The sequence below is a fragment of the Suncus etruscus genome, chromosome 5 (genome assembly GCF_024139225.1).
Source record: "Suncus etruscus isolate mSunEtr1 chromosome 5, mSunEtr1.pri.cur, whole genome shotgun sequence".
NCBI lineage: Eukaryota > Metazoa > Chordata > Mammalia > Eulipotyphla > Soricidae > Suncus > Suncus etruscus.
In genome coordinates, this window is record NC_064852.1 from 12,924,523 (window position 1) to 12,949,579 (window position 25,057).

The 25,057-nt window shown below is 51.6% G+C and overlaps 1 protein-coding gene across 1 annotated transcript in view; it reads left to right on the plus strand.

The window, feature by feature from the left end:
- The first annotated feature begins 9,095 nt into the window (after window positions 1–9,095).
- OLFML2A (olfactomedin like 2A) overlaps window positions 9,096–25,057 on the plus strand; it is a 38,631-nt gene continuing 22,669 nt past the window's right edge. The window contains exons 1-2 of the mRNA XM_049774151.1: window positions 9,096–9,115; window positions 19,454–19,717. Coding sequence (XP_049630108.1) covers window positions 9,098–9,115; window positions 19,454–19,717 — 282 coding nt within the window. The 5' untranslated portion in view covers window positions 9,096–9,097. The remainder of the gene's footprint in view (window positions 9,116–19,453; window positions 19,718–25,057) is intronic.

Here is a 25,057-nt window from a genome sequence, read left to right on the forward strand (position 1 = left end):
ATTTGGTATTTTAATTTAAAATTTATTTTATTATGCCTTCATAACCTTAAATGGAAAGTGAGAAGCAATGAGTGAAATTTGGAAATACATGATCTGCGCATATTTAAGTTTACCAGCATTTATTTTTTCATTAGCTTCTCTCCTTCCTTCCATCATGATATCTGGTTAACTTTGACCTATTTCCTCTGAAGTGTAATTCCACAAGATACACGTTTAACTGCTAAAATAAATTAAATTAAATAAATACTTTTAACTGCTGCGGATACGGCATGTAACCTTCCTTTACTTGAAATATTTAAGTCAACTCCTTCACGGTCTTAAATAAAATTAACAAATGCAATATTCAGCATATACTTCCTCAAATCTTTTATCTTCCTTTGAACCCCTAAAAACGTAAGGCTCTATTATAAATACACTCTATTATAACCAAATCTGTTTTATAACTAAATGATCTTATGCCTCTTGTGAAAATCTACAAGCAGTAACTGAAAATACCTAGCAAAGTCAGCAAAGAATTCCTGGAAAGATGATGGTACATGAAAAGTCTAGCAACCCCGTGCTCGCTTGGGCAGCACATAAACTAAAAAGACTAGCAACCCAATTCCAGTAGAATAATCAAGAACAAAAAAATTAAAGGACTGTAAATTCAGTATCAAAGGCAGGAAAACATTTTTAAAACTCTACCTCCAGTTTATTACTTCATGACGCAAACCAAAATCTATGGTCTAGAGTGCTTTCTATTGCAAGTACTTCATACAAAATGGAAATCAGATAGCACAGCGGTAGGGCGTTTGCCTTGCAAGCAGCCGACCCAGGACCAAAGTTGGTTCGAATCCTGGCATCCCATATGGTCCCCCCCCCACCCCAGCCTGCCAGAAGGGATTTCTGAACAGATACCCCTGAGTGCAGCCGGGTGTGGCCCAAACACAAAAACAAAAAGAGTCAAGAGAATTCAGATTTTTCACTGCTTAGAAATCAAGCAATTTCATTTATTTCTGGAGAAAATTAATTATACAATATTAAAAGGAAAACGTGCTCACGATTCAAAGGTATTTTTTTAATTTTGGCAAATCTTATGATCACATAAAGATAATATAAAATAGTACACAATATTCACTTTGCACTAAAAATTAAATATGCCACAACAATCTCACAGCAATGTGTTTTCCATTTCCTTCTATACCCATCAAACAGCCCAAAATCAGTGTTTTGTTTTACCCCCCCCAAAAAAAAAAAAACACAACTGGCAGCACTAAATTAGAATGATGTAAAATATTAAAGCCTAAATGGATTGCTCAATAACGTTCCTTTAAATGTTTCTGACCAATTGAGGAAATGAGACTGTAAATGGGAAATTTGATTAAGTTAAAATTACCGTTGAGTTCCTTAAAATGTACTAATGAATAATTAATATCAAATGCAGTTCTTAAGACTTCCCTTAGAACATTATTCTCAAGTAGAACCGCAGTAAAATCCATCATGTGTTTATGTGTCATGCACAGGTGGGTACAGGAAAGCATTCACACATAAGAAAGGCAGGAGGAAAACAGAAATTAATCCAAGTTGTAAGACGGATCTGAGAGTTGGGTTTTGGGGGATTAAAAAAAAAAAAAAAAAAAGAAGAAGAAGACGACAATTTTAGATCAGAATTGACAAACGTTCACTCATTAGGACCAGAACAAACCTCCACTAAAACAGCTTAAAAAGTCAAAAGCTTACTAAAAACAAAATCCTTTGTTTCTATGGACTATCTCCTACCCTAACTGGATTCGAGCCGCCTCCTTTGTGACACGGAACTTTATTGATCTCAAACATGTTCACATTCAGAAATGAGTCTCCAAAGACATCCCTGGAGACTGCCAACCACCTAGAGAGCGCACATCCCACATCTTTCTCTTTTTTTTTTATGCTAAATAAAAAGGGGGGAATGGACAAGAACATCTCTAACATCAAGTGAAGTGAACCAGATCTCTTCCCAGCCTGAACCGTGAAAAACATCAGAAAATGCCAAGTGGACTCAATGGGCCACAAACCTCTCACTGCTTCCTAAATAAATGCAAAGAACACGCATGGACCCACCGCACCAAGATCAATCCCCTTCCCAGGCAGGCAGACTCCTGCTTCCCTCGGCCAAGGAGAGCCCAAGTTACAAGTAAGTGTCCCTTCCAACTTCAGGCTCCTTTCCCTCCACCCACAACACCTGCCAGGTCCCAGTCCTAGATAGATAGAGAAAACTTTCCCGCTCGAAGCAATTCATTTTTAGTGCCGGCCTCCCTCCCTTGGGCCGGGTGTTGGCATTCAGTTTGCAAATCTGGGACTTGTTAGCAAACCCGCTCCGACCTGCATCTTTCAGAGAAAGGCTGGATGGAGTTTATGGCGCAGCGAGGGGAGGAGGGTTTCTTCCCCCTCCGAAGCCGGTTCCTTTATTCGGAAAGGAGGAGAGAGATGTGAAAGGTGGAAGGAAGGCGAGGCAAATAAATAAATAAATCGGGTGGGCCTCGGGAGCATCAGGGCCAGTGGGGGGACCTCCCCCAGCACACCCCTTTGTAATGCAGGCCCTCCCGGGGGGGGCTATCGCCTGCGCTAATTGCTCCGGGGGGCTCTCCAAGTTCAAAAGTTCACCTTTTACGACCTCTCCAAAAAAAAAAAAAAGCTCTTTTCCACGTTACCAATAAAAAACATTCCGCTGAGGAACAGGAAAAAATAAATAAATACATATCAAACACATACAAATAATAATAAAAAGAAAAAACACCCCGCGGGGAGAAGGAGAAGAAGGGAGCAAGGAGAGCGCGCTGGAGAGGGAGAAGGGAAAACCTGGGGACCCCAAACTGGGGCGGCCGCGGGGGTGCAAGAGCAAGAGCTGGCCCAGCAAGGATCCAGGGCCGGGTGAGGAATTCCCTGGGGGGACCCCGGACCCCCGCAGGAGCTCAAAGAGAGGGAGAACCGGGAGAGAGAGAGAGAGAGAGAGCGAGGTGGTTGGTGCCCAGGACGCGCGCGCGCCAAGGCAGGCAGGCAGGTGTCCCCCAAAGACGCCAGCGCCTGCCAGAGCGCGCGTAGCTTCCAGGCCGGGTAACCAGGAGCCAAGAAGCGGGGTGTGGAGCTGCGGGGTGCTAGTGGGGGGGGGGGAGCCCAGGAGGTGCGAGGCAGCGCGGGAAAGCGCTGCATGCAGCCCAGAAGGTGAGGGGCGCAAGGGGAGGAGGACCAGGACTGGGGCGTCCGGGTCGGGTCGGGGAGGGAGGGAGGGAGGAAAGGGGGGACCTGCGTGGGGCACAGCTTGGAGAGAGGGTTTGGGGGAGGTGGGGAAGGGAGTCCAAAATCTTTTGGGGAGACCTTCCAGGCAAGAAGAGGGGGACACCTGGGAGGAGGGGGAGTTGAAAGGTTAAAGGGGGGGAAGCTGGGCACATGGCACCCGACCCGACAAGGGGCGCTGGGTTGCCGTGCGTGCGCGGGGAGCAGACCCTGGAGGGGCAGAGAGAGTCGAGGGGACTTGGGGGGCTGGGAGGAGGGGACGCCCAGGGCCTGGGGAGAAGGGGCGGGGAGGGAAGGGGAGGCCTGAGCAGGGGGGGGAGAACAGGAGGGACCCCCAAACCCGGGGTGAGCAGGTCCGAGTGGGGAGGACAAGAGAGTGGGTGGGTAGGTGGGTGGATGGAGGGGGTGCCCTGGGCCTGATGGGGAGGGGGAGAGGGACCCCCCCAAAACTCAGGAATGGAGAGCGAACGAATGGGAGGAGCAGGTCCGAGTTAGGGGGACTTGGAGGGGCTGGGGGAGGACATGGGGGAGGGGGAGGGACCCCCAAAATTCAGAGATGGGGGAGGGCGAGCCGAGGGGGGCTGGGGGCTGGGAGGAGGGGATGCCCGGGGCCTAGGGGGAGGGGAGGGGAGGGGAGGCGAGGGCCCCCCAAGTCTGGGCTGGGGAGTGGGCAGAGGAGGAGGAGGAGAAGGGGGTCCCTCCCCGGGCTCGCCCCTCACCCACCGTTGCGCGGCGGCGGGGGCAGCGCGGCGGGGGGCTCCAGGAACCCCGCGGACCCCGAGCCGGACCCCGAGCCCGAGCCCGAGCCCGAGCCCCCGCCGCCGGCCCCGGCGCTGGGCGGCCGCTCGTCCCGCTCCATGAGGCTCGGCCGGGCCGGGCGGCGAGGTGCAGGAGAGGGGCGCCCGCCCGCTTCAGGGCCCGCGCCGGGCTCGCCGCCCCGCCATGGCCCGCGTCGTCCTCGTCCGCGCGCGCGTCGTCCGCCGAAGGGAGGCGACTGTCAGGGGCCCCGCCGGCTCCCCACCCGCGCCGCGCCGCGCCGCTCCCGGGGCCCCCAGCCGAGAGAGCGAGCGAGCGAGCGAGCGAAGGAGCGGAGCCGAGCCGAGCCGCGCCGCACCGCGCCCCCTCGGCAACTGGCCAGCTCCCGCCCCCGACGTCACACGCCGGCGCCGCGCGCCGCGCGCGGGGCACGCCGGGAGTTGTAGTCCGCGCCGCGAGGCGCCGCCTCCTCCCCCCTCGGACGCTTTCAACCGCGGGGGTGAAATAGGCCCCACGACCTGAAGTGAAACGGGCTCTAGAATCAAAATTATAACCTCTGCCGTACAAAACAAGCCTTATAAATAAATTGTAGCATAAATGTATTAGTTAAAAGTCCTATCTAGGGGCTTTTTATGCCGTTTTCCAGGACCTGAGGTTCCTCGTCTTCCCCCCCGTCGGGAATGGACTCGTCCACCGAGGGGAGGCGGGCCGCGGGCCTTGGCCGAGCACGTGCAGCGAGGCCCGGCCCTGTGATGGTGGGCGTGGTCTGTGCGATGGTGGGCGTGGTTTTGCGGTGGTGGGCGTGTCCGGGCGTGGCTTGGTTTTTTTCTTCTTCTTCTTTCCCTGGGACTGGCCAGGCCCTTCCTTGCAGAGCCCAGCCCAGTGCAGCGCGGCTCGGGCCCCAAATTGGACCCCAGGAGATGAAAGGACCGGGAATTTGGGCTCGCTCGGGGGTGATCGACCACATGCGTTCGTATGCAAATGCAATCTATAAAACTCTTGCTTTCATGGGCTATTCTTTTTCTTTGAAAGCCTTGGCCCTTCCAGGTGGGGCGGGAGAGAAGAAAAGTTTCTCTTGATCTTTTCACGTCCACCTCTGCTTGCAAAAGAATCAGAAGCTGCAGAGCCGACGATGTCCGAGCCGGGCATGAGGAAATTGTGCACACTTTGCTTCTTCTAAACAAAGTCCCCCCTGCCCCTGGCTTGGAGGACCCAAGCCGGCTTGCTTGCAAGAGAGGCTGGGCTGCTTTGCAAACCTAATCGGGTTCACCTTCCTGCACAGGAGGGTCGGGATCGGAGCGAGAGGCAATTTGGAAGACTCCCGCCCATCTTGCCTCAGTTTACCTTGCGCCAAAGCCCCTTTCTGAGCAAAATCCCCCTACCCCATCCTGCTCCCTGCTGTTCCCTCTGCAGCCATCAGGTAGCGCGTGGCCATCAGCCTCCGGGAAGAAATACTGGAAGGTCCCCCCCACTACACCCTCCTGGGGAAGGGGCCTTCGTGGCCTAGGCTGCTGCTGCTGTTCCTCCTCCTCCGCCTCCTGCTGCTGCTGCTGCTGCTGCTGCTGCTGCTGCTGCTGCTGCTCCTCTGCCTCTATATCCTCCTCCTGCTGCTGCTGCTGCTGCTGCTCTTCCTCCTCCGCCTCCTCTTTCTGCTACTGCTGCTCCTCCTGCTGCTGTTCCTCCTGTTGCTGCTGCTGCTGCTGCTGTTGCTGCTGCTACTGCTACTGCTGCTGCTACTGCTGCTGCTCCTCCTCCTGCTGCTCCTCCTGCTGCTGCTGCTGCTACTGCTACTGCTGCTGCTGCTCCTCCTCCTGCTGCTGCTGCTACTGCTACTGCTGCAGCAACTGCTGCTACTGCTGCAGCTCCTACTCCTCTGCCTCCTCCTCCTCCTCCTCCTGCTGCTGCTGCTACTGCTGCTAGACAAAGGACAAGCACACAGATGCCCCTTGCAGGCCTCTTCTCTACCACCCCAGCATTGCAACATGCAACTAACTCCCTAAGCACACAGATGCCCCTTGCAGGCCTCTTCTCTACCACCTCAGCATTGCAACGGGCAACTAACTCCCTTGCACTTGCTCGATCTTTCCCATTGCCTTGTTGGCCAAGCTCTCCTATGTCCTTAATTTGTGCCTGCCACTGTCGGGGGGCCAGGGCAGGCAGAGGGGAAGTGGCTTTCACACTTTGGTATTTAATCCACACTATGGCTCTGGGGGGGTGACTTATGTACTAAAGTCACCCACCAGCAGTAATGAGACTCAGAACTCCGGACTCCCCGTTCCTGTGCTCTCCATGTCCTAATCATGTATCTTCCCAGAGCCTAACTCTCTCCCACTCAGAGAGCAGAGAGAGAGTTTAGGGGAAGAGAGGGGACAGCTCTGGGTTCTAAACTGTCTAGTGACCTTCCTAAGGCCAAGATATACCATTCTTTTATTTTGTTTGGTTTTTTGGGTCACACCCAGCAGCACTCAGGGGTTATTCCTGGCTCTGTGCTCAGAACTCGCTCCTGGCAGGCACGGGGGGGATCAGATGAAATGCCAGGATTCAAACCACCTTTGGTCCTGGGTTCGCTTGCAACCCTACCACTGTGCTATCTCTCCAGCCCCAAGATGTACCATTCTTAGCAGGACTTCCCCTGGCTAGGAGGCCTCATTGGAACCTCTCAAAGGCCTGGAGTTTCTGTGGATGAAGGAACATTAGAACAAGATGGGGGTGGACTGGAGAGATAGCACAGCAGTAGGGTGTTTGTCTTGCACACAGCCAACTCAGGACAGAAGGTGGTTCGAATTCCAGCTTCCCATAATTCCAGCTTCCCATATGGTCAGGAGCAATTTCAGAGTAACCCATGAGCACCACTGGGTGTCACCCAAAAACCAAAAAAAAAAAAAGCAAGATGGGGAGACCAGGCAGGAATCTAGGATTAGAGAGGGCAGTTCAGGTGGGCAGTTTAGATAGTAGCTTGCACTAAGGCCCCAGCAGAACCTTGGAACTGGGATGGCCACTAGCTTAGCGCCAAAGGAGCTTAGAAATCAAAATCGTGGTTCTAAACTAAACAGGGAGTAGCCAGCAGGGAGCACTGTTCTCTAATAACCACAGCCTTGCTTTTCTGGGACTCAGCCAGGCTGCTGCTGGGAGGACTCCATAGTGGGAAATGGATGGACACACACACACACACACACACACTACCACACATGAGCACACCCCTCCAGTTTCCATGTGTCTTCGGAACATTTTGTCTATTCTTTCAACAAATAAAACTTCACAAATGACTAACTCACTGAATGTAAAAGAAATTTCTGGGAAAGCCCTCACCACCTTTCCAACTTAACTGTGTCCCTGTACAGTCTCCCCACTAGAAGACAGCCCCCATATTCTCCTTTTACACTCACATTAGCCTGACCTTGATGCAGCCCCTGGGAAGAGCACTGCATTGGAACGAAACCGATTTGTATAAAACACCTAGTGCACTTCATTGCTGAATTCATCTGGGAGATCTGGGAACCATGGACTCAACCAGTTCCCAAACCTTAAGTCCCTGCAGACTTGTTAAAAGAGATTTCTGGCTCCCACCTCTGAGTTTCAGAATTTGGATGCAGATGGGAGATCCAGCCTCTAGGTTTATGTCAGAACCACCCTGAGATACAGCTGTGCTAACTGCATGTGAGGAAAGAGGCACAGTTGTGCCTGTAAAGTGAGGTGCCCTGATCTTCCTTCGCAAGGGAAGGCATATGCCACAAAAGGAAACACACGCTCCAGAAAGGAACCCCCCCCCCCCAAAGAGTCACCTCTGAAGACAGTAAGACTGAGGGTGTCCTTGGGAATCAGGAGAGGTTAAATTGCAACTCAACACTTGGGGCACCAAGATGAATTGGTTTTAGAGCAATGGTAGCTTGAATTGGGGAAGGGGTCCCTAGTGAGTGGAAAGGGAAGAGAAGGGAGTCCTCTCTCCTGCCTTGTGCTCAGATGAAAAGACTTACAGAAGAGGAGGAGAAGGAGGAGGAGGAGGAGAAAGAGAAGGAGGGTCTGGGTGTGACTGAGTTACCATGGGAACCCTTGGTTCAATCCCCGGCTCTGCCCAAAAGAAAATGGGAAAGAAGCCAGGTCTGAGAAGATATGGTCAGGTACTCAGAACCCAGGTTTCATCACGGGTGCTTGGAAGACCCCAGCAGGGCATTCTAAGATTCTTGGAGCAAAAGAATGGGGAGCAAACTGAGAAGGGGCACCAGAAAAGGCTCTTTAGCATTTGTTGGCTGGAGGAACTCATGCTGAGGAGGGAGGAGGATTTTGATTTTTTTAGGTCACACCCGGCAGCACTCAGGAGTTACTCCTGGCTCTACACTCAGAAATCGCTCCTGGCAGGCTCCGGGGACCATGTGGGATTTGAACCACGGTCCTTCTGCATGCGAGGCAAATGCCCTACCTCCATGCTATCTCTCCAGCCCCTTGGCTGGGGTTTGATGAAAGCTATGATGGGGACAAGTAAAGTTGAAGGACTCTACAAGCGTTATTCCCCCATTACCACATTTTTGGGGGTGGCCACACCTGGTGGTGCTCAGGAATCACTCCTGGTGGTCTGGACACCATACTGGGAGTCCATTGCAGGTTGGCCACATGTGCAAGGCAAGCAACATGCCCAATAGTCTATGTCCATGGTCCCCCCAACTTTCCCATTTTACAGGGGAGAAAGCCGAGGCTCAAAGGGATGAGGGGGGACCCTAAATCCCTCACCTGCTTGTCTATCCTCACCTTCAAGTCTATTCTTTCCCCTTCCCGCACCGCAGGAACGTGCGCCCCTGTGAGCGCAGTGTCCCCAGGAGCCTCCCTTTGGAGTGGTGTTCCAAGGAGGGGCGGGCACCCCTTTATTCCCCCCCTTCTTGTCTCCCCCTAACTCCGCCCCAGCGAGGCGGGGATTGGCAAGCGGGGTGGAGGCGGCAAGGAGCTCCCGGGGCTGCCAGCGCTTCCCAGCGTCCGTGCCAGCCTTGCGCGCCTCGCCATGGCTGCAGCTGCCACCGTCCTGCCCAGGGCCGGGGCCCGGTCGCTGTCCCGGCTCCTGCTGCTGCCCCTGCTGCTACTGCTGCCCCAAGCTGGCTCTATGCGCCCCGACAGTCAGGTAAGAGTCCTTGCACCCAGCCAGGTGCCAATGGATGGGGAGGGTGCCAGCTGAAAGGGGCCATCAGGAAGGGGACAAGGGTCGGGATCTAGGACTTAGAGAGGAAGCCAAAGCCAGAGCCAAGGAAGGGGTATGCAAGGAAGGGGTGTGCTGGAAGTTTGGAGAGAGGAGGAGGCTCCCCAGCCTCGGGAGGGAATTCCCAAGAACGCAGGGCAGAGACAGCCCACATTCTGGTTTCAGTGTCCAAGGACGCACTGAATTATTCCCGGCTTTAACTGACCTGGCAACTCCAGGCCTGACCCAAGTTTTGCTCGTCCCTGCGGGGGCCCCAGATCCCTCCCCGTTAAAACTCAGCCTGGGCTGGCATGAGCCTGGCACTAGTGCTCCTGCCATGGGTGGGCACGCCTGCCCTAAGGACCTGGATCTGCTGAGGGGGGTTGGTGAAGGGGTCTGCACTGGTGGCAAGCTGACCTACCTTCCCCCTCAGCAGGGGATCTTAAGCTTTTGCCTCTCAGAGCCTGAACCTCCTCCTTTGCTAGCTCAGGGACCCAGGGACAATCACTCCCATGCTTGCAATAGATGCTAAGTTAGTGAGATGGTGCCTGGAAGCGCGGGAGATCACTGAGGCGTGGAGTGACATGTTTCATATATACAAAGCCCAGGATTCATCCCCTCTCCGCACCCCTCCAGCACCACCTCGTGGCCACCTCATGGCCCCCAACACCACAGAGCCTGGGAAGCTCCTTTCAATGCCAGACCCTCAATCCAGCTTATTGGCTAAGTAGCACACTCCGGGAGTGATCCCTTCACTTCCCTGAGTATTGCTTGAGATTCCAAAAAAACCCCAAAAACTTAGTTCTACACCTGTTATCAAGTATGTACCCAATTAAATATTAATCGGATCATGAACTCTTATCCTTTTTTTTTTTTTTTTTTGGTGGGCGGGGGGCTCACCGGGTGGTGCTAAGGGGTTATTCCTGGCTCTACACAAAAAAACTGCTCCTGGGGGCCCGGAGAGATAGCACAGCGGCGTTTGCCTTGCAAGCAGCCGATCCAGGACCAAAGGTGGTTGGTTCGAATCCCGATGTCCCATATGGTCCCCCGTTCCTGCCAGGAGCTATTTCTGAGCAGACAGCCAGGAGTAACCTCTGAGCACCGCCAGGTGTGGCCCAAAAACAAAAACAAAAACAAAACAAACAAAAAAAAACTGCTCCTGGCAGGCTTGGGGAATCATACAGGATGCTGGGAATCCAACCAGGGTCCATCTGAGGTTGGCCAGAGTGCAAGGCAAACGCCCCACCACTGTGCTATGTAACTCCACCCTGGATTTAGGTATATCTACCTGAGACCCGCCCATTCCTGGGAGGGCTCTTGGGAAGATATACCTAAATTCAGGGTGGAGTTACATGCTATCCCTCAGACCCCTGAACTCTTATCCTTAGGATGAGTTAGAGCAGAGACCATGAGAATGTTCTAGAAAGGACACCCAGTGACAAAGAAGCAGACCAGAGTAGTGAAGGGCCGGAAGGAGGGCAGACTCTGTGCTTGGAGAAAAGCAGGAACTTTCCCCCCCACCGGAAGAAGGGGAGTGGGGTACTGTCCTAGGAGATGTGGCTGAGGAACAGATCCCATGTGGCAGCAGTCCCATGCATGTGCTTCAGAGCCAAGAAGAGAATGGGAGTCATCCGAACTTTACAGGTGGGGAAATGGAGGTATAGAGAGAGCCAGCCCCTGTGTCGTATTTGATGTGGAAGAATAACATCACTCACTGAATGATTCGAGTCTCTGTGCCTCACTCCCCATCTGGAGAACAGTGCCCCGCCTTTCCATCCCCTGGCCTGACTCAAACTGGGACATAAGTAAGCTGAAAAACCCAGCTCCCAGGGCCAGAGAGATAGCATGGAGGTAGGGTGTTTGCCTAGCACGCACAAGGATGGTGGTTCGAATCCTGGCATCCCATATGGTCCCCCGAGCCTGCCAGGAGCGATTGATTTCTGAGCGTAGAGCCAGGAGTAGTCCCTGAGCACTGCCAGGTGTGACCCAAAAAACAAACAAAAATCCAGCTCCCCAGATTGGCACTTGGAGGCTCCTCTCTAGAAGGATCCTGTGCATCTCCTGAGTCTTGGAGAAGGATGAAAAACTTATGGGGGAGGGTGTGCATTCAAAACAAAGACAGAAAATTCAACACTCTGCTTATATAGTGAGTCAGCCAAACACTTGCTCTGTGTGTGTGTGTGTGTGTGTGTGTGTGTGTGTGTGTTGCTTTCTCCAGGATCCTGCTGGGGTCTATGCACATGCCAGACACTTGCTGGTATGTATCACTGTGTAGTTGCTCCAGGACCAGCTGTGTATGTGTGTTTACTTGCTCCGGGGCCCCGCTGGATTTATGTGCATATATATCAACATATGTATGGACCAGCTGGGGCTGATGAGGCGAGAGACCATCCTAAGCTTTGGAGAGTGAGGCCGGCCGTCAGGGGCGTGGGGACACTCAGCGTAACTCTCCCCTATACAACTCCCGCCCAGCTGGGAAAAATAAAAATCAAGTGAGCTGACTCCACATTCTTTCACACAGGCAGACTCCCGCTGGCTCTGAAGAGTAAGCACTGTTTGCGTTCTCCCCTACCCCTCCTCTGACAATCCTCCTGCCCCTCTAAACCTGTCCTTTGGGGTGGGGGAGGTTGAATTCCTTCCCAGGGTCAGCCTGAGACTGGAAGAAGTTTTTCTCAGGCCCCAAAGGGTTAAGTTGGCCCCCAGATTCAGCCTTCCTGGGGGGCCTGGAATGGAGCACAAAGCTGCTGAGTGCTGCAAGTCAACAGGTAGGGCGCTGGGCATTTGCCTTGCATATGTCTGTCCCCAGCATTCTATATATGGTCCCCCTAGCTACCAGGATTCTTGAGTGATTCTTGAGTGCAGAGCCAGGAGTTACCCCTTTGTACAGCTAGGTGTGATCCAGAAACAAAAACAAACAAAACAACAAGAAAACCAATTCAGCCTTCCCAAACCTGGCTTCTCACCACTACTTTTTTTTTTTTTTTTTTTTTTTTTTTTTTTTTGGTTTTTGGGTCACACCCAGCTGTGCTCAGGGGATACTCCTGGCTCTATGCTCAGAAATCACTCCTGGCAGGCTCCGGGGACCATATGGGATGCCAGGATTTGAACCACTGTCCTTCTGCATTAAAGGCAAATGTCCTACCTCCATGCTATCTCTCTGGCCCCCACCACTACTTTCTGAAGTACAACTCATCCCAGAATTCACAGTCTCTGGGTTCTGGGATCTGACCACCTACCTCCTTGCTGAACATTTAATTTCATTTCACTAGCAGCTCCCTCCTAGTCAGGATTCCTGGCAAGCAAAAAGACCTCGGTCCTGCTGGGGTGTGGGTAAGGAGTTTACAATTCCCTTGTGTTGGGGCTGGAGAGATAGCACAGCAGTAGGGTGTTAGCCTTGCAAGTGACAGACCCAGGACCAACGGTGATTCGAATCCCGACATCCCATATGGTCCCCCGTGCCTGCCAGGAGCGATTTCTGAGCAGAGAGTCAGGAGTAACCCCTGAGCACTGCCGGGTGTGACCCCCCCCAAAAAAAAATTCCCTTGTGTTTGTGGAGGTTAAGATGGAAAGGCTGATCGTAGATGGCACCCAGGGTTGGAAACAGAGACCTTTGGGAGCCTGCTTTTTGCTATATGTCCTTGAAATGTGGTGGGGAGCCCCTCTGTTTTGACCTCTGCTTCTGGTGCCTCATTCCTCCATGTACCCTGGAGCTGAGGAACAGGGAAGTCTCTGGGCACAGACATGAGGGAGATGGGCCAGAGTGGACTGGGGAGGCTGGAGCAAGTCTGGTGGTGTCTGGTGTCCAGGCTGGAGCTCGGATTCCGGGCCCTGATGGTCTCCGAGGCTTAGGTGTTACTGTGTCTCCACTTGGGGAGTTTCCGCCTGTGGGTGTAATTGGAAACAGCCTCCAGAGCAGACCAGGCCCACACAATGACCATGTAGGCTGGGCCCGACCCCCCAGACGCAGTGGTTCTCAAACTATGGCCCGCGGGCCACATATTGTATTTGTATCTGTTTTGTTCCTTCATTGCAAAATAAGATATATGCAGTGTGCATAAGAATTCGTTCATAAGTTTTGTTTTTACTATAGTCAGACCCTCCAATGGTCTGAGGGACAGTGAACTGGCCCCTGTTTAAAAAGTTTCAGGACCCCTGCCCCAGAGTCTCTCTGCCAGGAAGATTTTTGCCCTAGCACTCCCCTTGGCAAGACAAAGCCTCGTGGAGCTTCCTGTGTGTTCAGTGCTGGCCCATTCGCAGCTCTTCTCTTCTGGGTCTCACCCAACTCTCCTGCCAAGAATCTGACCCATTTGACAAACTTGAGCACTGAGCCTCCAAAGAGCCTAGGACTGGTTAAATCTTCCAGATAGGGGGGCCAGAGAGAAAGCATGAAGGTAAGGCATTTGCCTTGAATGCAGAAGGTCATCAGTTTGAATCCCAGCGTCCCATATGGTCCCCCGTGCCTGCCAGGAGCAATTTTTGAGCATGGAGCCAGGAATAACCCCTGAGCACTGCCGGGTGTGACCCAAAAACCACAAAAAAAAAAAAAAAAAAAAAAAAAAAAGAGACGCTTTGCTCTGCTTCTAGAACATTTCACAACTCAAGCCCCCTATTCCCTGCTTTCTCTTTCTCTCTGTCTTCTCTTTCTCCCTCTCTTTCTTTTATTATTATTATTTTTTTTAATTTTGGGCCACACCTGGTGATGATGCTCTGGGGTTACTCCTGGCTCTGTGCTCAGAAATCGTTTCTGCCTTGGGAGACCATATGGGATGCCAGGGATCGAACCCAGATCTTTCATGGGTTAGCCACATACAAGGCAAACGCCCTACCACTGTGCTATTGCTCCAGCCCCTCTCCCTCTCTCTTTTTTTTGTTTTTTGTTTTGTTTTGTTTTGTTTTTCGGGCTACATCCTTTTGATGCTCAGGGGCTACTCCTGGCTAAGTGCTCAGAAATTGCCCCTGGTTGGGGGGGGACTGTATGGGACGCCGATCCTTAGCTAGCGCTTGCAAGGCAGACACCTTACCTCTAGCTCCCCCTCGCTGGCTTCCCCTCTCCCTCTCTTTTTCACTCTCTTCTTCTCTTGCCCTCTCTTCTCCCTCTCCCTCTCTCCATTCCCTTTTCCTTTCTCTCTCTCCTTTTTTCCCTCTCTCCTTTTCTTCCCATTTCTCCCCCTCTTTAGCTCCCCCACTTCTCTTCCCCTCTCACAGTAGCATGAGCTTGCAAAGGCCCAGGAGCCTTTTTTCCATGAATCCCACCTCGTTATTGTTGTGGGTTTCTGTCTGCTCTTTATTTTTTGTATTGGGACAACATCCAGCTCTCAGTAATTACCACATAGTGGTTACTCCTGGCTTTTTGTTCAGCAATCACTCCTGGTAGGCTCGGGGGACTATAAGGAATGCTGGGAATGAAACCCTGGTCAGCCCTGTGCAAGGCAAATGCCCTTCCCACTATACTATCACCGTAGACCCTGTTATTTTTTTTTTTTTTTTTTTTTTTTTTTTTTGGTTTTTGGGCCACACCCGGTGACGCTCAGGGGTTACTCCTGGCTATGCGCTCAGAAGTCGCTCCTGGCTTGGGGGACCATATGGGACGCCGGGGAATCGAACCGCGGTCCGTCTCCTAGGCTAGCGCAGGTAAGGCAGGCACCTTACCTCCAGCGCCACCGCCCGGCCCAGACCCTGTTATTTTGATGCTACATCATACTTAGTTGCCATGCACATCTATAAAGGATCGTGATATTGTAATGCACACGCATGTGGTTGTGATGCAGCAATGCATACCCATGTTTGAGTGTCATGCTCTCATGCACAGAACACATGAGATTATGCTACTACAAACACATGTGTGGTTGGATGTTGCAGTACACAGCTCTTTAACCACAGTTCTCCCGTACAGTCTAACCAGAGGGCTTTCAGGGGTCATTCCCGGAAAAGTGCAGTTTTCTTCTAGATTGTCGTGTGCCAAGAACACACACTCAGCGGATGGGAACTAAGCTCAGCTGATGTGAGCAGCAGTGGGAAGCAAAGTCTGGACCTCCCACAAGACAGGGACTGTTGGGGCTGGAGAGATAGCATGGAGGTAAGGCATTTGCCTTTCATGCAGGAGGTCATCGGTTCGAATCCCAGCGTCCCATATGGTCCCCTGTGCCTGCCAGGAGCAATTTCTGAGCATGGAGCCAGGAGTAACCCCTGAGCACTGCCGGGTATGACCCAAAAACTAAAAAAAAAAAAAAAAAAAGACAGGGACTGTTGCCATTGAGCCATCCCTGGGTCACACCCAACGGTACTCAAAGGCCACTCCCAGCACAGTGCTCAGGGTTTCATGTGAATCAGAAATTGAACTAGGACCCCAACAGACAGGCAAAGCATGCACTAAAGCTCTATGAACTATCTCCTTGCTGCCTCCCCTTGCCCCTCAGGAACTTCTGGATCAGAAACCATTTGCATTCTGATCACTGGCAGAAGGAATGCTAAGTGTGGCTGCAGGACAAAGGGGAACAATTATGAGTCAGTGGTCAGTCATTTTCCTGTAGGTACCAGCTCCACCCCTTGTGCCAAGAACAGAGAGGGTCACTTGGAGCCATCCCTCTGCCCTTCCAAGATTCCTCACGACTGTGGACAAGCCTGGCCTAGTGATCATGGATGCTGGTGGAAGAAACAATAGAAACAACACACGGATCGAATTTAGAATCCAGCCATGCTGTGTGATGCCTGGCAGGTGCCGAGTCTTCTCTGATTCTCAAATGTCTCTTTTTTTTTGGGGGGGGGGTCATACCCCGGCAGCTCTCAGGGGCCACTCCTGGCTCTACACTCAGAAATCACCCCTGGGCAGGCTCAAGGGACCATATGGGATTTGGAATTCAAACCACCGTTCTTTTTTTCTTTTGGTTTTTGAGCCACACCCAGCAACGCTCAGGGGTTACTCCTGGCTGTCTGCTCAGAAATAGCTCCTGGCAGGCACGGGGGACCACATGGAACACTGGGATTCGAACCAACCACCTTTGGTCCTGGATCCGCTGCTTGCAAGGCAAACGCCGCTGTACTATCTCTCCAGGCCCAAACCACCATTCTTCTGCATGCAAGGCAAACACTCTACCTCCATGCTATCTCTCCAGCCCCTCAAATGTCTCCTCTCTGAGAAGGGGTCATGGTGAGAGCAGATGGAGATGGGAAATAATGGGTAAACGGAATATAGGGGTCTTGCAGCCACCCAGAGCAGAGACCACTTAGCAGTGACCAGTGCTGGCCAGGGTAATAGGCCTGGTGCGCTGCCTACACTGGCCAGATTTCCCCTCAAAACCAGTGTGGGGGAGTTTTAGGACATTAAGGAGGAAGTGTGGGAGCTGGAACTTGAGCAATCAGGGAGCAGAAACCGCAGAGTCAGGACCCTGCCTGGATTCATACCAGCTGCTAGGAGAGCTGGGCCCCCTCTTCCAAGCCCTAGCCCAGTCAGGCCCTTGGCTGCTCCCCTCAGGAGGTAGCACCTCATTGAGGACCCAAGGAATGTAGCAGCCTCCTGTGGAGGCTGCAGGCAAGCCAGAATTGGGAAGAGTTTGGGGTGAGGAGGAGGAAAAGGAGGAGGAAGAAGCCTAGCCCTGTCACACAGAACATGACCCTCCTACAAAAGATTCCTACACAGAGAAGGGCATTCTGGGGTCTTAGAAGCACTGAAAAGAGTATCCAGGGGTGTGGAAGGAAAAATGGGTGAGAGCAGGAGCTGTGGGGCGTTCGGATTAAGAAACCCCACATGGGGCCCGGAGAGATAGCACAGTGGCGTTTGCCTTGCAAGCAGCCGATCCAGGACCAAAGGTGGTTGGTTCGAATCCCGGTGTCCCATATGGTCCCCCGTGCCTGCCAGGAGCTATTTCTGAGCAGACAGCCAGGAGTAACCCCTGAGCATTGCCGGATGTGGCCCAAAAAAAAAAAAAAGAAAAAAAAAAGAAAAAGAAATCCCACATGAGTGGCCTAGCAATAGCACAGCGGGCAGGGTGCCTGCCTTACCTGGGTTTGATCTTGGCATCCTATATTGTTGCAAGTCAGTCCTTGATGGGTCTGACTGATGGAGGGACGGAGGATGAGGTCTTTCTCCTCCAGCTCGGACCACGTGTCTGCCACCCTGTTCAGGTGGTTCTGAGATGAATGCGGCGGGTGGAAAGCTAACAGGCAGTCAGGCTTCTGAAGATATCAGCTTTTTGGCTGAAGCCAAAAGCCCCAGCGTCAGAACCCAAAAAAAACCATAGCCTACCACAGACCCTTGCTTTTATACCTTAGAATCAGGTGCCACCCTAGGGTGGGAGCAGAATGCCAGGTCACACCCTAGGGTAGGGCACAATTATTGAGTAGGGTATGGCCAGTAACATAATAATCTTTGTGTGTGTGTGTGTGTGTGTGTGTGTGTGTGTGGTTTTTTTTTGGGGGGGGGTCACACCCGGCAGTGCTCAGGGAATACTCCTAGCTCCACGCTCAGAAATTGCTCCTGGCAGGCTCAGGGGACCATATGGGATACCGGGATTCGAACCCATGACCTTCTGCATGAAAGGCAAAGCCTTACCTCCATGCTATCTCTCCGGCCCCTAACATAATAATCTTATGGAAATGTTTACATACATAACACTATATGGTCTCCCAAGCTCTACTGCTAGGAGTGATTCCTTATTGCAGAGCCAAGAGTAACCCCGGGTACTGCTGGGTGTGGCCCCAAAAGTCAAAAATTAAAATCCCATGTGAGCACAGGACCGTGGGTGTCCATGGCTGCCAGCCAACCCCTGCCACTGCCCCAGGCTTCTGCTTGCTCTGTTCTCATTCAGTGTCACCTCCCTGGGCTTGGTCTCGACTCCTTTCTTGGCCCAGCTCATTTACTGGCGCTCCTGTTTCAAACTTTCTCTGATGCCCAGTGTTTGCAGGAAGATACCCCAATCCATGGCCAGTTCTCGGGGACCTCCACAGCCAGTTCTTGGGGACTCCTCAAACCAGGCTCTGCCTCCTCTCCTACCAATTCTGGCTTCCTGCATGTACCAGGTCTGGGAAGAAAGCTCCTAAGACTGGAGCAACAAGCTTTGTATGTAGGAACCCAAGTTTGATTTTCAGCACACATTTCTTCAGAGCATTGCCTGACATTGAGCCCATAATGGCCCTGATCACCTTTTGGTAGTCCCCAAAACATAGAGAGATGGGACTGGAGGAATAGTAGTACATCAGCTAAAGGTGTTTGCCTTGGCTGTGGCCAATCCAGGTCTTATCTCTGGTATCCCATATAGCCCATTCAGGAGTGATCCCTGAAGATAGAGCCAGGAGTAAGTCCTGAGCAGTTCAGGGTATAGCAACGAAACAAAACAAAACAAAAGAGATTAGGTGGGGGTTGTAGTAGAAGTTCTTATACACACAGGGAGGTAGTTTTGATACTGAACTCCATTCCCAGCCCCAAACACTTTTTTTTTTTTTTTTGGTTTTTGGGCCACACCCAGCGGTGCTCAGGGGTTACTCCTGGCTGTCTGCTCAGAAATAGCTCCTGGCAGGCATGGGGGACCATATGGGATGCCAGGATTCGAACCAACCACCTTAGGTCCTGGATCGGCTGCTTGCAAGGCAAACACCGCTGTGCTATCTCTCTGGGCCCAGCCCAAAACACTTTTAAAATATATTGTTGTACATTAAAATATGTTGAAATGTTGATGCCAGAGGTTTTGGATGTCAGGGATCAAACACAGGTCAGCCATGTGCAAGGCAAACACCCTACCTGCTGTGCTATATCTCCGGCCACCCTACTCCATTTAAAAACATACCATATGGGGTCGGAAAGACAACACACAGTAGGGTGTTTTCCTTGAAAGAGGCCAACCCAGGACCAATGGTGGTTCAAATCCTGGCATCCCATATGAGCCTGCCAGTGGCAATTTCTGAGCACAGAGCCAGGAGTAACCCCTGAGTGTCATCAGGTGTGACCCAAAAACCAAAACATATCATATATTAGTGTTCTCATTATTATGTTTGTTGCTGTTTTGCTTCTGGGCCACACCTGGCAGAGCTCAGGAGTTACCCCTGGCTCTGCACCCAGAAGTCACTCTTGGCAGGCTCAGGGGCACCATATGGGATGCCTAGGATTAAACCTGGGTCAGCTGTATGCAAAGCAAACTCCCTACCCACTGTACTATTGCCCTGGCCCAAGTGGTCTCATTCTTAGAAGACTTTTGTTTGCTTTGAAGGGATCCTTGGGTGCTTTTCAACCCTGTCCTCCCCAGGCTGGATGAGGAGGTATAAAGCCTCGAGCTCACCCAGCCTCTCCCACAGGTGTTGGGGGACACAGAACAGGTGCGCATGACCTCGGAGGGCTCCGACTGCCGCTGCAAATGCATCATGAGGCCGCTGAGCAAGGACGCCTGCAGCCGGGTGCGCAGCGGGCGGGCCCGGGTCGAGGACTTCTACACGGTGGAGACGGTGAGCTCCGGGTCCGACTGCCGCTGCTCCTGCACCGCACCCCCCTCCTCGCTCAACCCCTGCGAGAACGAGTGGAAGATGGAGAAACTCAAGAAGCAAGCGCCCGAGCTCCTCAAGGTGGGCTGGCACCTCCAGGCTGCCCTTCTTGGGTCTTCCATTCACTGTCCCAGGGCTGGGCTCAGTGGGTTCATGGGGTGGGGGAACTCTGAGGGACCTGACCATGCCCCTCACTGCCCAATCCTTATAGTCTCTCGTTTACCCCATCTGTCCCTCTGTGAGTGCCTCTGTCCAGGTCCCCTCCCACTCTCAAAAGAAGAACATTCCTCTTGCTTTTATGTGGATAGCGGAAAGGGTATATGGAACTACAACTACTATGAATTTACATGGCGAAGAAATCAGAAACCATTACCCAGAAACATCACCTAGAAGTAGTCTGGCATGTCTTACTAACTAGGATATTGGGGAATACCTGCCTAGGATTTCGTTGTTTTGTTTCTGTTTTTGTTTTGGGCCACGCCTGGCTGTGCTCAAGGTTTACTCCTGGCTCTCTACTCAGGACCAGTTGGGATGCTAGGGATGGAACCCAAGTCTGCCTCAAGCAAGGCGAGCGCCTTATACTCTGTACTATTGCTCCGGCCCCCATGTTAGTCATTTCTTGTTGTTGTTGTTGTTTTGGGGTTTTTGTTTTATTTTGTTTTGAGGTCACACCTGGCAGCGCTCAGGGGCTACTCCTGGCTCTGCACTCAGAAAGTGCCCCCTGACAGGCTCGGGGGACCATATGGGATACCGGAAATCGAATTGGGGTCCTTCTTGGATTGACCTTTTGCAAGGCAAAAGCCCTACTGCTGTGCTATCGCTCCGGCCCCATCATGTCTGTTATTTCTAACGCAGTGGGGGCCATGATTCCTATATTCAGTTGCCACCTAGATGCCAGTTGTAGCGCTAAACTCTTTTCACACCTTCCTTAAATTCTTAAACCATGCTGTGAAATATGGGACCACTGTCCTCATTTCTTAGACAAGAAAGTTGAGGTTTAAAGACTTTAGAAAGCTGTTGCCAGTTCTCATGTGGCCCAAAGCTTCTGGTCTATATCATGGCTGTATAAAAATGGGGTGCCTCTTCTACCACAACCCCCGTGGACAGATTAGAAAGAAGCCACACGGGGTCGAAGAGATAGCACATCAATGTTTTTGTTTTTGTTTTTTTTTTTTTTTTTTTTTTTTTTTTTGGTTTTTGGGCCACACCCGGTAACGCTCAGGGGTTACTCCTGGCTATGTGCTCAAAAGTTGCTCCTGGCTTGGGGGACCATATGGGACACCAGGGGATCGAACCGCGGTCCGTCCAAGGTTAGCGCAGGCAAGGCAGGCACCTTACCTTTAGCGCCACCGCCCGGCCCAATGTTTTTGTTTTTGTTTTTTTTGGTTTTTGGGTCACATCCGGCGTTGCTCAGGGGTTACTCCTGGCTGTCTGCTCAGAAATAGCTCCTGGCAGGCACAGGGGACCATATGGGACACCGGGATTCGAACCAACCACCTTTGGTCCTGGATCCGCTGCTTGCAAGGCAAATGCCGCTGTGCTATCTCTCCGGGCCCAGCACAGCAATGTTTGCCTTGCAAGCAGCCGACCCAGGACCTAAGGTGGTTGTTTCGAATCCCGGTGTCCCATATGGTCCCCCTGTGCCTGCCAGGAGCTATTTCTGAGCAGATAACCAGGAGTAAACCCTGAGCACTGCCGGGTGTGGCCGAAAAAAGCCAAAAAAAAAAAAAATTAGGGGTCCAGAGAGATAGCATGGAGGTAAGGCGTTTGCCTTTCATGCAGAAGGTTGGTGGTTAGAATCCTGGCATCCCATATGGTCCCCTGTGTCTGCCAGGAGCTATTTCTGAGCAGATAGTGAGGAGTAACCCCTGAGAGCCGCCGGGTGTGGCCCAAAAACCCAAAAACCAAAAAAAAAAGAAAGAAGCCACACTTCTAGGGGACACAGCCCTTGCCAGGACCCACTTGTGACTTGGGGAACATGTGGGCAGCAGATCCCCTTGGTGGGAATTTAGAAACAGCAGAGATGGATTCCAGGTTACCCTGCTGTGATTCTCTTCTTTGTCAAAGGTCAGAGTATATTGGCTGCCTTTTTTGTCGGGGGGTGGGGGGCGGTGCACATCTGGTAATGCTGAGGGGTTACTCCTCAGAAATCACTCCTGGCTTGGGGGATTATATGGGATGCTGGGGGATCGAACCATGGTCTATCCTAGGTCAGCCCCATACAAGGCAAATGCTCTACCACTGCGCCACCACTCCAGCTCCTATTGGCTGCCTTTTGAAAGGACTTTTTTATTTTATTCCTATGTGACAAGGAAGTAGGAGGCAACTGACACCTGTACATATTCTAGGGTTTTTTCAAATCCTGAGCTTAAACTCTGAACCCCTTAATTTTTGGTTTTGGGGACCACACCTGGCAGTGTTCAGGATCTTCTCAAGTGCAGTGCTCAGAGGTTGGTCCCAGCAGTGCTCAGAGGCCCAAACTCAGGACTCCTGCATGTCAATCAATTCTCAGCCTGATCTGAACTTCTTTTGTTTTGTTTTTTTTTTTTGTTTTGGGGTCACACCTGGCAGCGTTCAGGGGTTACTCCTGGCTCTATGCTCAGAAACCGCTCCTGGCAGGCTCGGAGGACCATATGGGATGCCAGGATTCAAACCACCGACCTTCTGCATGGAAGGCAAATGCCCTACCTCCATGGTCCCCTGGCCCCATGATATGAACTTTTGTTTGGGGGTCATGCCTAGCAGTGCTCAGGATTTACTCTTGGCTTTGCACTCAAAAATCACTCTTGGCACGTTCAGGGGACCATATGGATGCTGGGGATTGAGCCTGGGTTGGTTTCACACAAGGGTAGCACCCTCCCTACTGTACTATTGCTCCAGATACCCCTCCTTTTTTTTTTTTTTTTTTGCTAGTTTTTGGGTAACACCTAGCATTGCTCAGGAGTCACTCGGGCAGTGCCCAGGAGACCATATGGGAGGGATATCAGAGATTGAACCCAGATCTGCAAGTGCCTTACCTACTGTGCTCTCTCTCCAACCCTCTGCTCTAAACTTTTTTTCTTTCTTTTGTGGGGGGCTTTGGGTCACACCTGGTGGCACTCAGGAGTTACTCCTGGCTCTGCCCTCAGAAGTTGCTCCTGGCCAGCTCGGGGGACCATATGGAATGCCGGGATTCAAACCAGGGTCCTTCCTATGTTGGCCATGTGCAAGGCAAATGCCTTACCACTCTGGCTCCTGCCCTAAATTTTGACAATGAGCTCTGAGAGTTCACCTACCCTGTCCCAAAAGGAAACACTCCCTATGTCCAGAGTAACTGGGGGGAGAGGGTTTGGGACAAACAATTGGTCCATGAGAAAAGCAAGAGACCAAGAAGCATGAGGCTGAACATTTCAGCCAACACAGGCTGAGTATTTCCTTTGACTCTGACTCTCAGTTTATTTTTGTCCTTAGTCCCAAATGGGTACCCAGACACCAGGAGTGCTTGAATGCTAAGCCAAGTGGCCTCTTGACTATTTGGCAGCCTCTGGATCTCTCTCCCAAGGGCCCTGCAGGCTCCAGCTCCAGGCCACCTGCCACTTTTGAGTTCCAAGGACAGCCTGAGCCAACTTCTGCTCAAGATGGCCTGTCAGCAACTAACTTGTTAAGCATAGGAATACAAGGACGCACAAATCTTTTCCTAAACCCTGGCTAATTTAATCCAGGCCACAGCCCTTCCGAGAGAGAACATACGGTTCTTGCTTTAGATAGGAGGGGAATCTAAGACCAGAGCAAGAGAGTGACTTGCCTGAGACCACACAGCCAGAAGTTGACAGTACGGAGATGCCAACTTATTCTCTGGGAGGCTTTTTTTTTTCTTCTTTCAGGTCTGGGGTTGGCCTTGGGGTTCTGTTCAGCCTTTAGGGGTGTAGTAGCAGAGGAACTGACTCAGCAGTTGGGGTTGAAAGACTCCCATGAACACTTAGGCCACAGGGGTTGGTACTTTAGAAGTTTCCAGAGCACCCCAAGAGGAGAAGGGGAGTTCAAGGCTGGTTTGTTTTGGTTTTGTTTGGGGCCACACCCGCCAGTGCTCAGGGCTTACTCCTGACTGTGTTCAAGAATTACTCCTGCTGGTGCTTGGGGGATCATAAATGATGCTGGGGATCGAACCAGGACTGCTGTACTATTGTTCAAACCTAGTACTGAGGGAGTAGCTTCCCCTTCTTCAACAGGAGACAGTTGGTGGTGGACAGTACCTAAGGGGAGGGCATTTGAAAAAGCCATGGGGAGTAGACCATTCACCCTGTACCTTATACTGCAAGGATCTGCCTCTCTTTCTTTACTCTCTTTCCTTGCATATCTGAACCATACAGTCCTACCTTTCTAGAATCCCCAGTCTTGGGGAGAACACAGACCCCAGCAGTGGTAATGTGATTGGTGCTAAGACAAACCATGGGACCCTGGGGCACTGAGGCTATAGGCCAGTAAATAGAAGACATGGTAATGTTGGAACTGGGCTTTGAGGGATGTCTCGGAGTCCATCAGGCAGAGAAGTCTATATTCCTAGTGAGAGGTATAGTGTATGACATCATAGGCTTCCTTACCCTATTCCTGGTCCAGCCCCTTTAGTCTCCTGTCAGTGCCTCTGATAGAGGGTGTTAACACTCTCTGCAACAAAAGGCCAGTCTAATTTATACTATATATATATATATATATATATATATAGTATTTACTATATATATACCGTATTTTCCGGCATAGAAGACGACTGGGTATATAAGACAACCCCCTAATTTTGCAGTTAAAACATAGGTTTAGGCCTATATTCGCTGTATCAGACAGAACGTTCCTGTGCTGCAACTGTAGGTACCACAGTGAGCCAATCACAACAAGCAAAGGTCAAAGGTTCTACTGTCATAGACTTCTCTCTGACTCTGGCCCATCTGAGCAGGCTTTTGACAGTGTATATTCGGCTCCAGGACACTGTATAATTGGCATGCATAAAAAAGCCTGCTTGGGTTGGCTGAGTTAGAGAGGCGGTCTGAGCAGCCTGGCAGTGATTGGTGCAGGATCGAGTTGGAAAATTCATTTTGTGGCAATATTCAGACAATTTTTGTTTAGTGGCATATTGAAACATTTTTCGGGGTATACTCGGCGTATAAGATGACCCCCGATTTTCGGTTGACTTTTTTTTTTGCTTCAAAAGTTGTCTTATACACCGGAAAATACGGTATTTTTGTTTGTTTGTTTGTTTGTTTTTGGGTCACACCCAGCGATGCTCAGGGGTTACTCCTGGCTGTCTGCTCAGAAATAGCTCCTGGCAGGCACGGGGGACCATATGGGACACCGGGATTCGAACCAACCACCTTAGGTTCTGGATCGGCTGCTTGCAAGGCAAACACTGCTGTGCTATCTCTCCGGGCCCGGGTACTTTTTTTTTAGTTT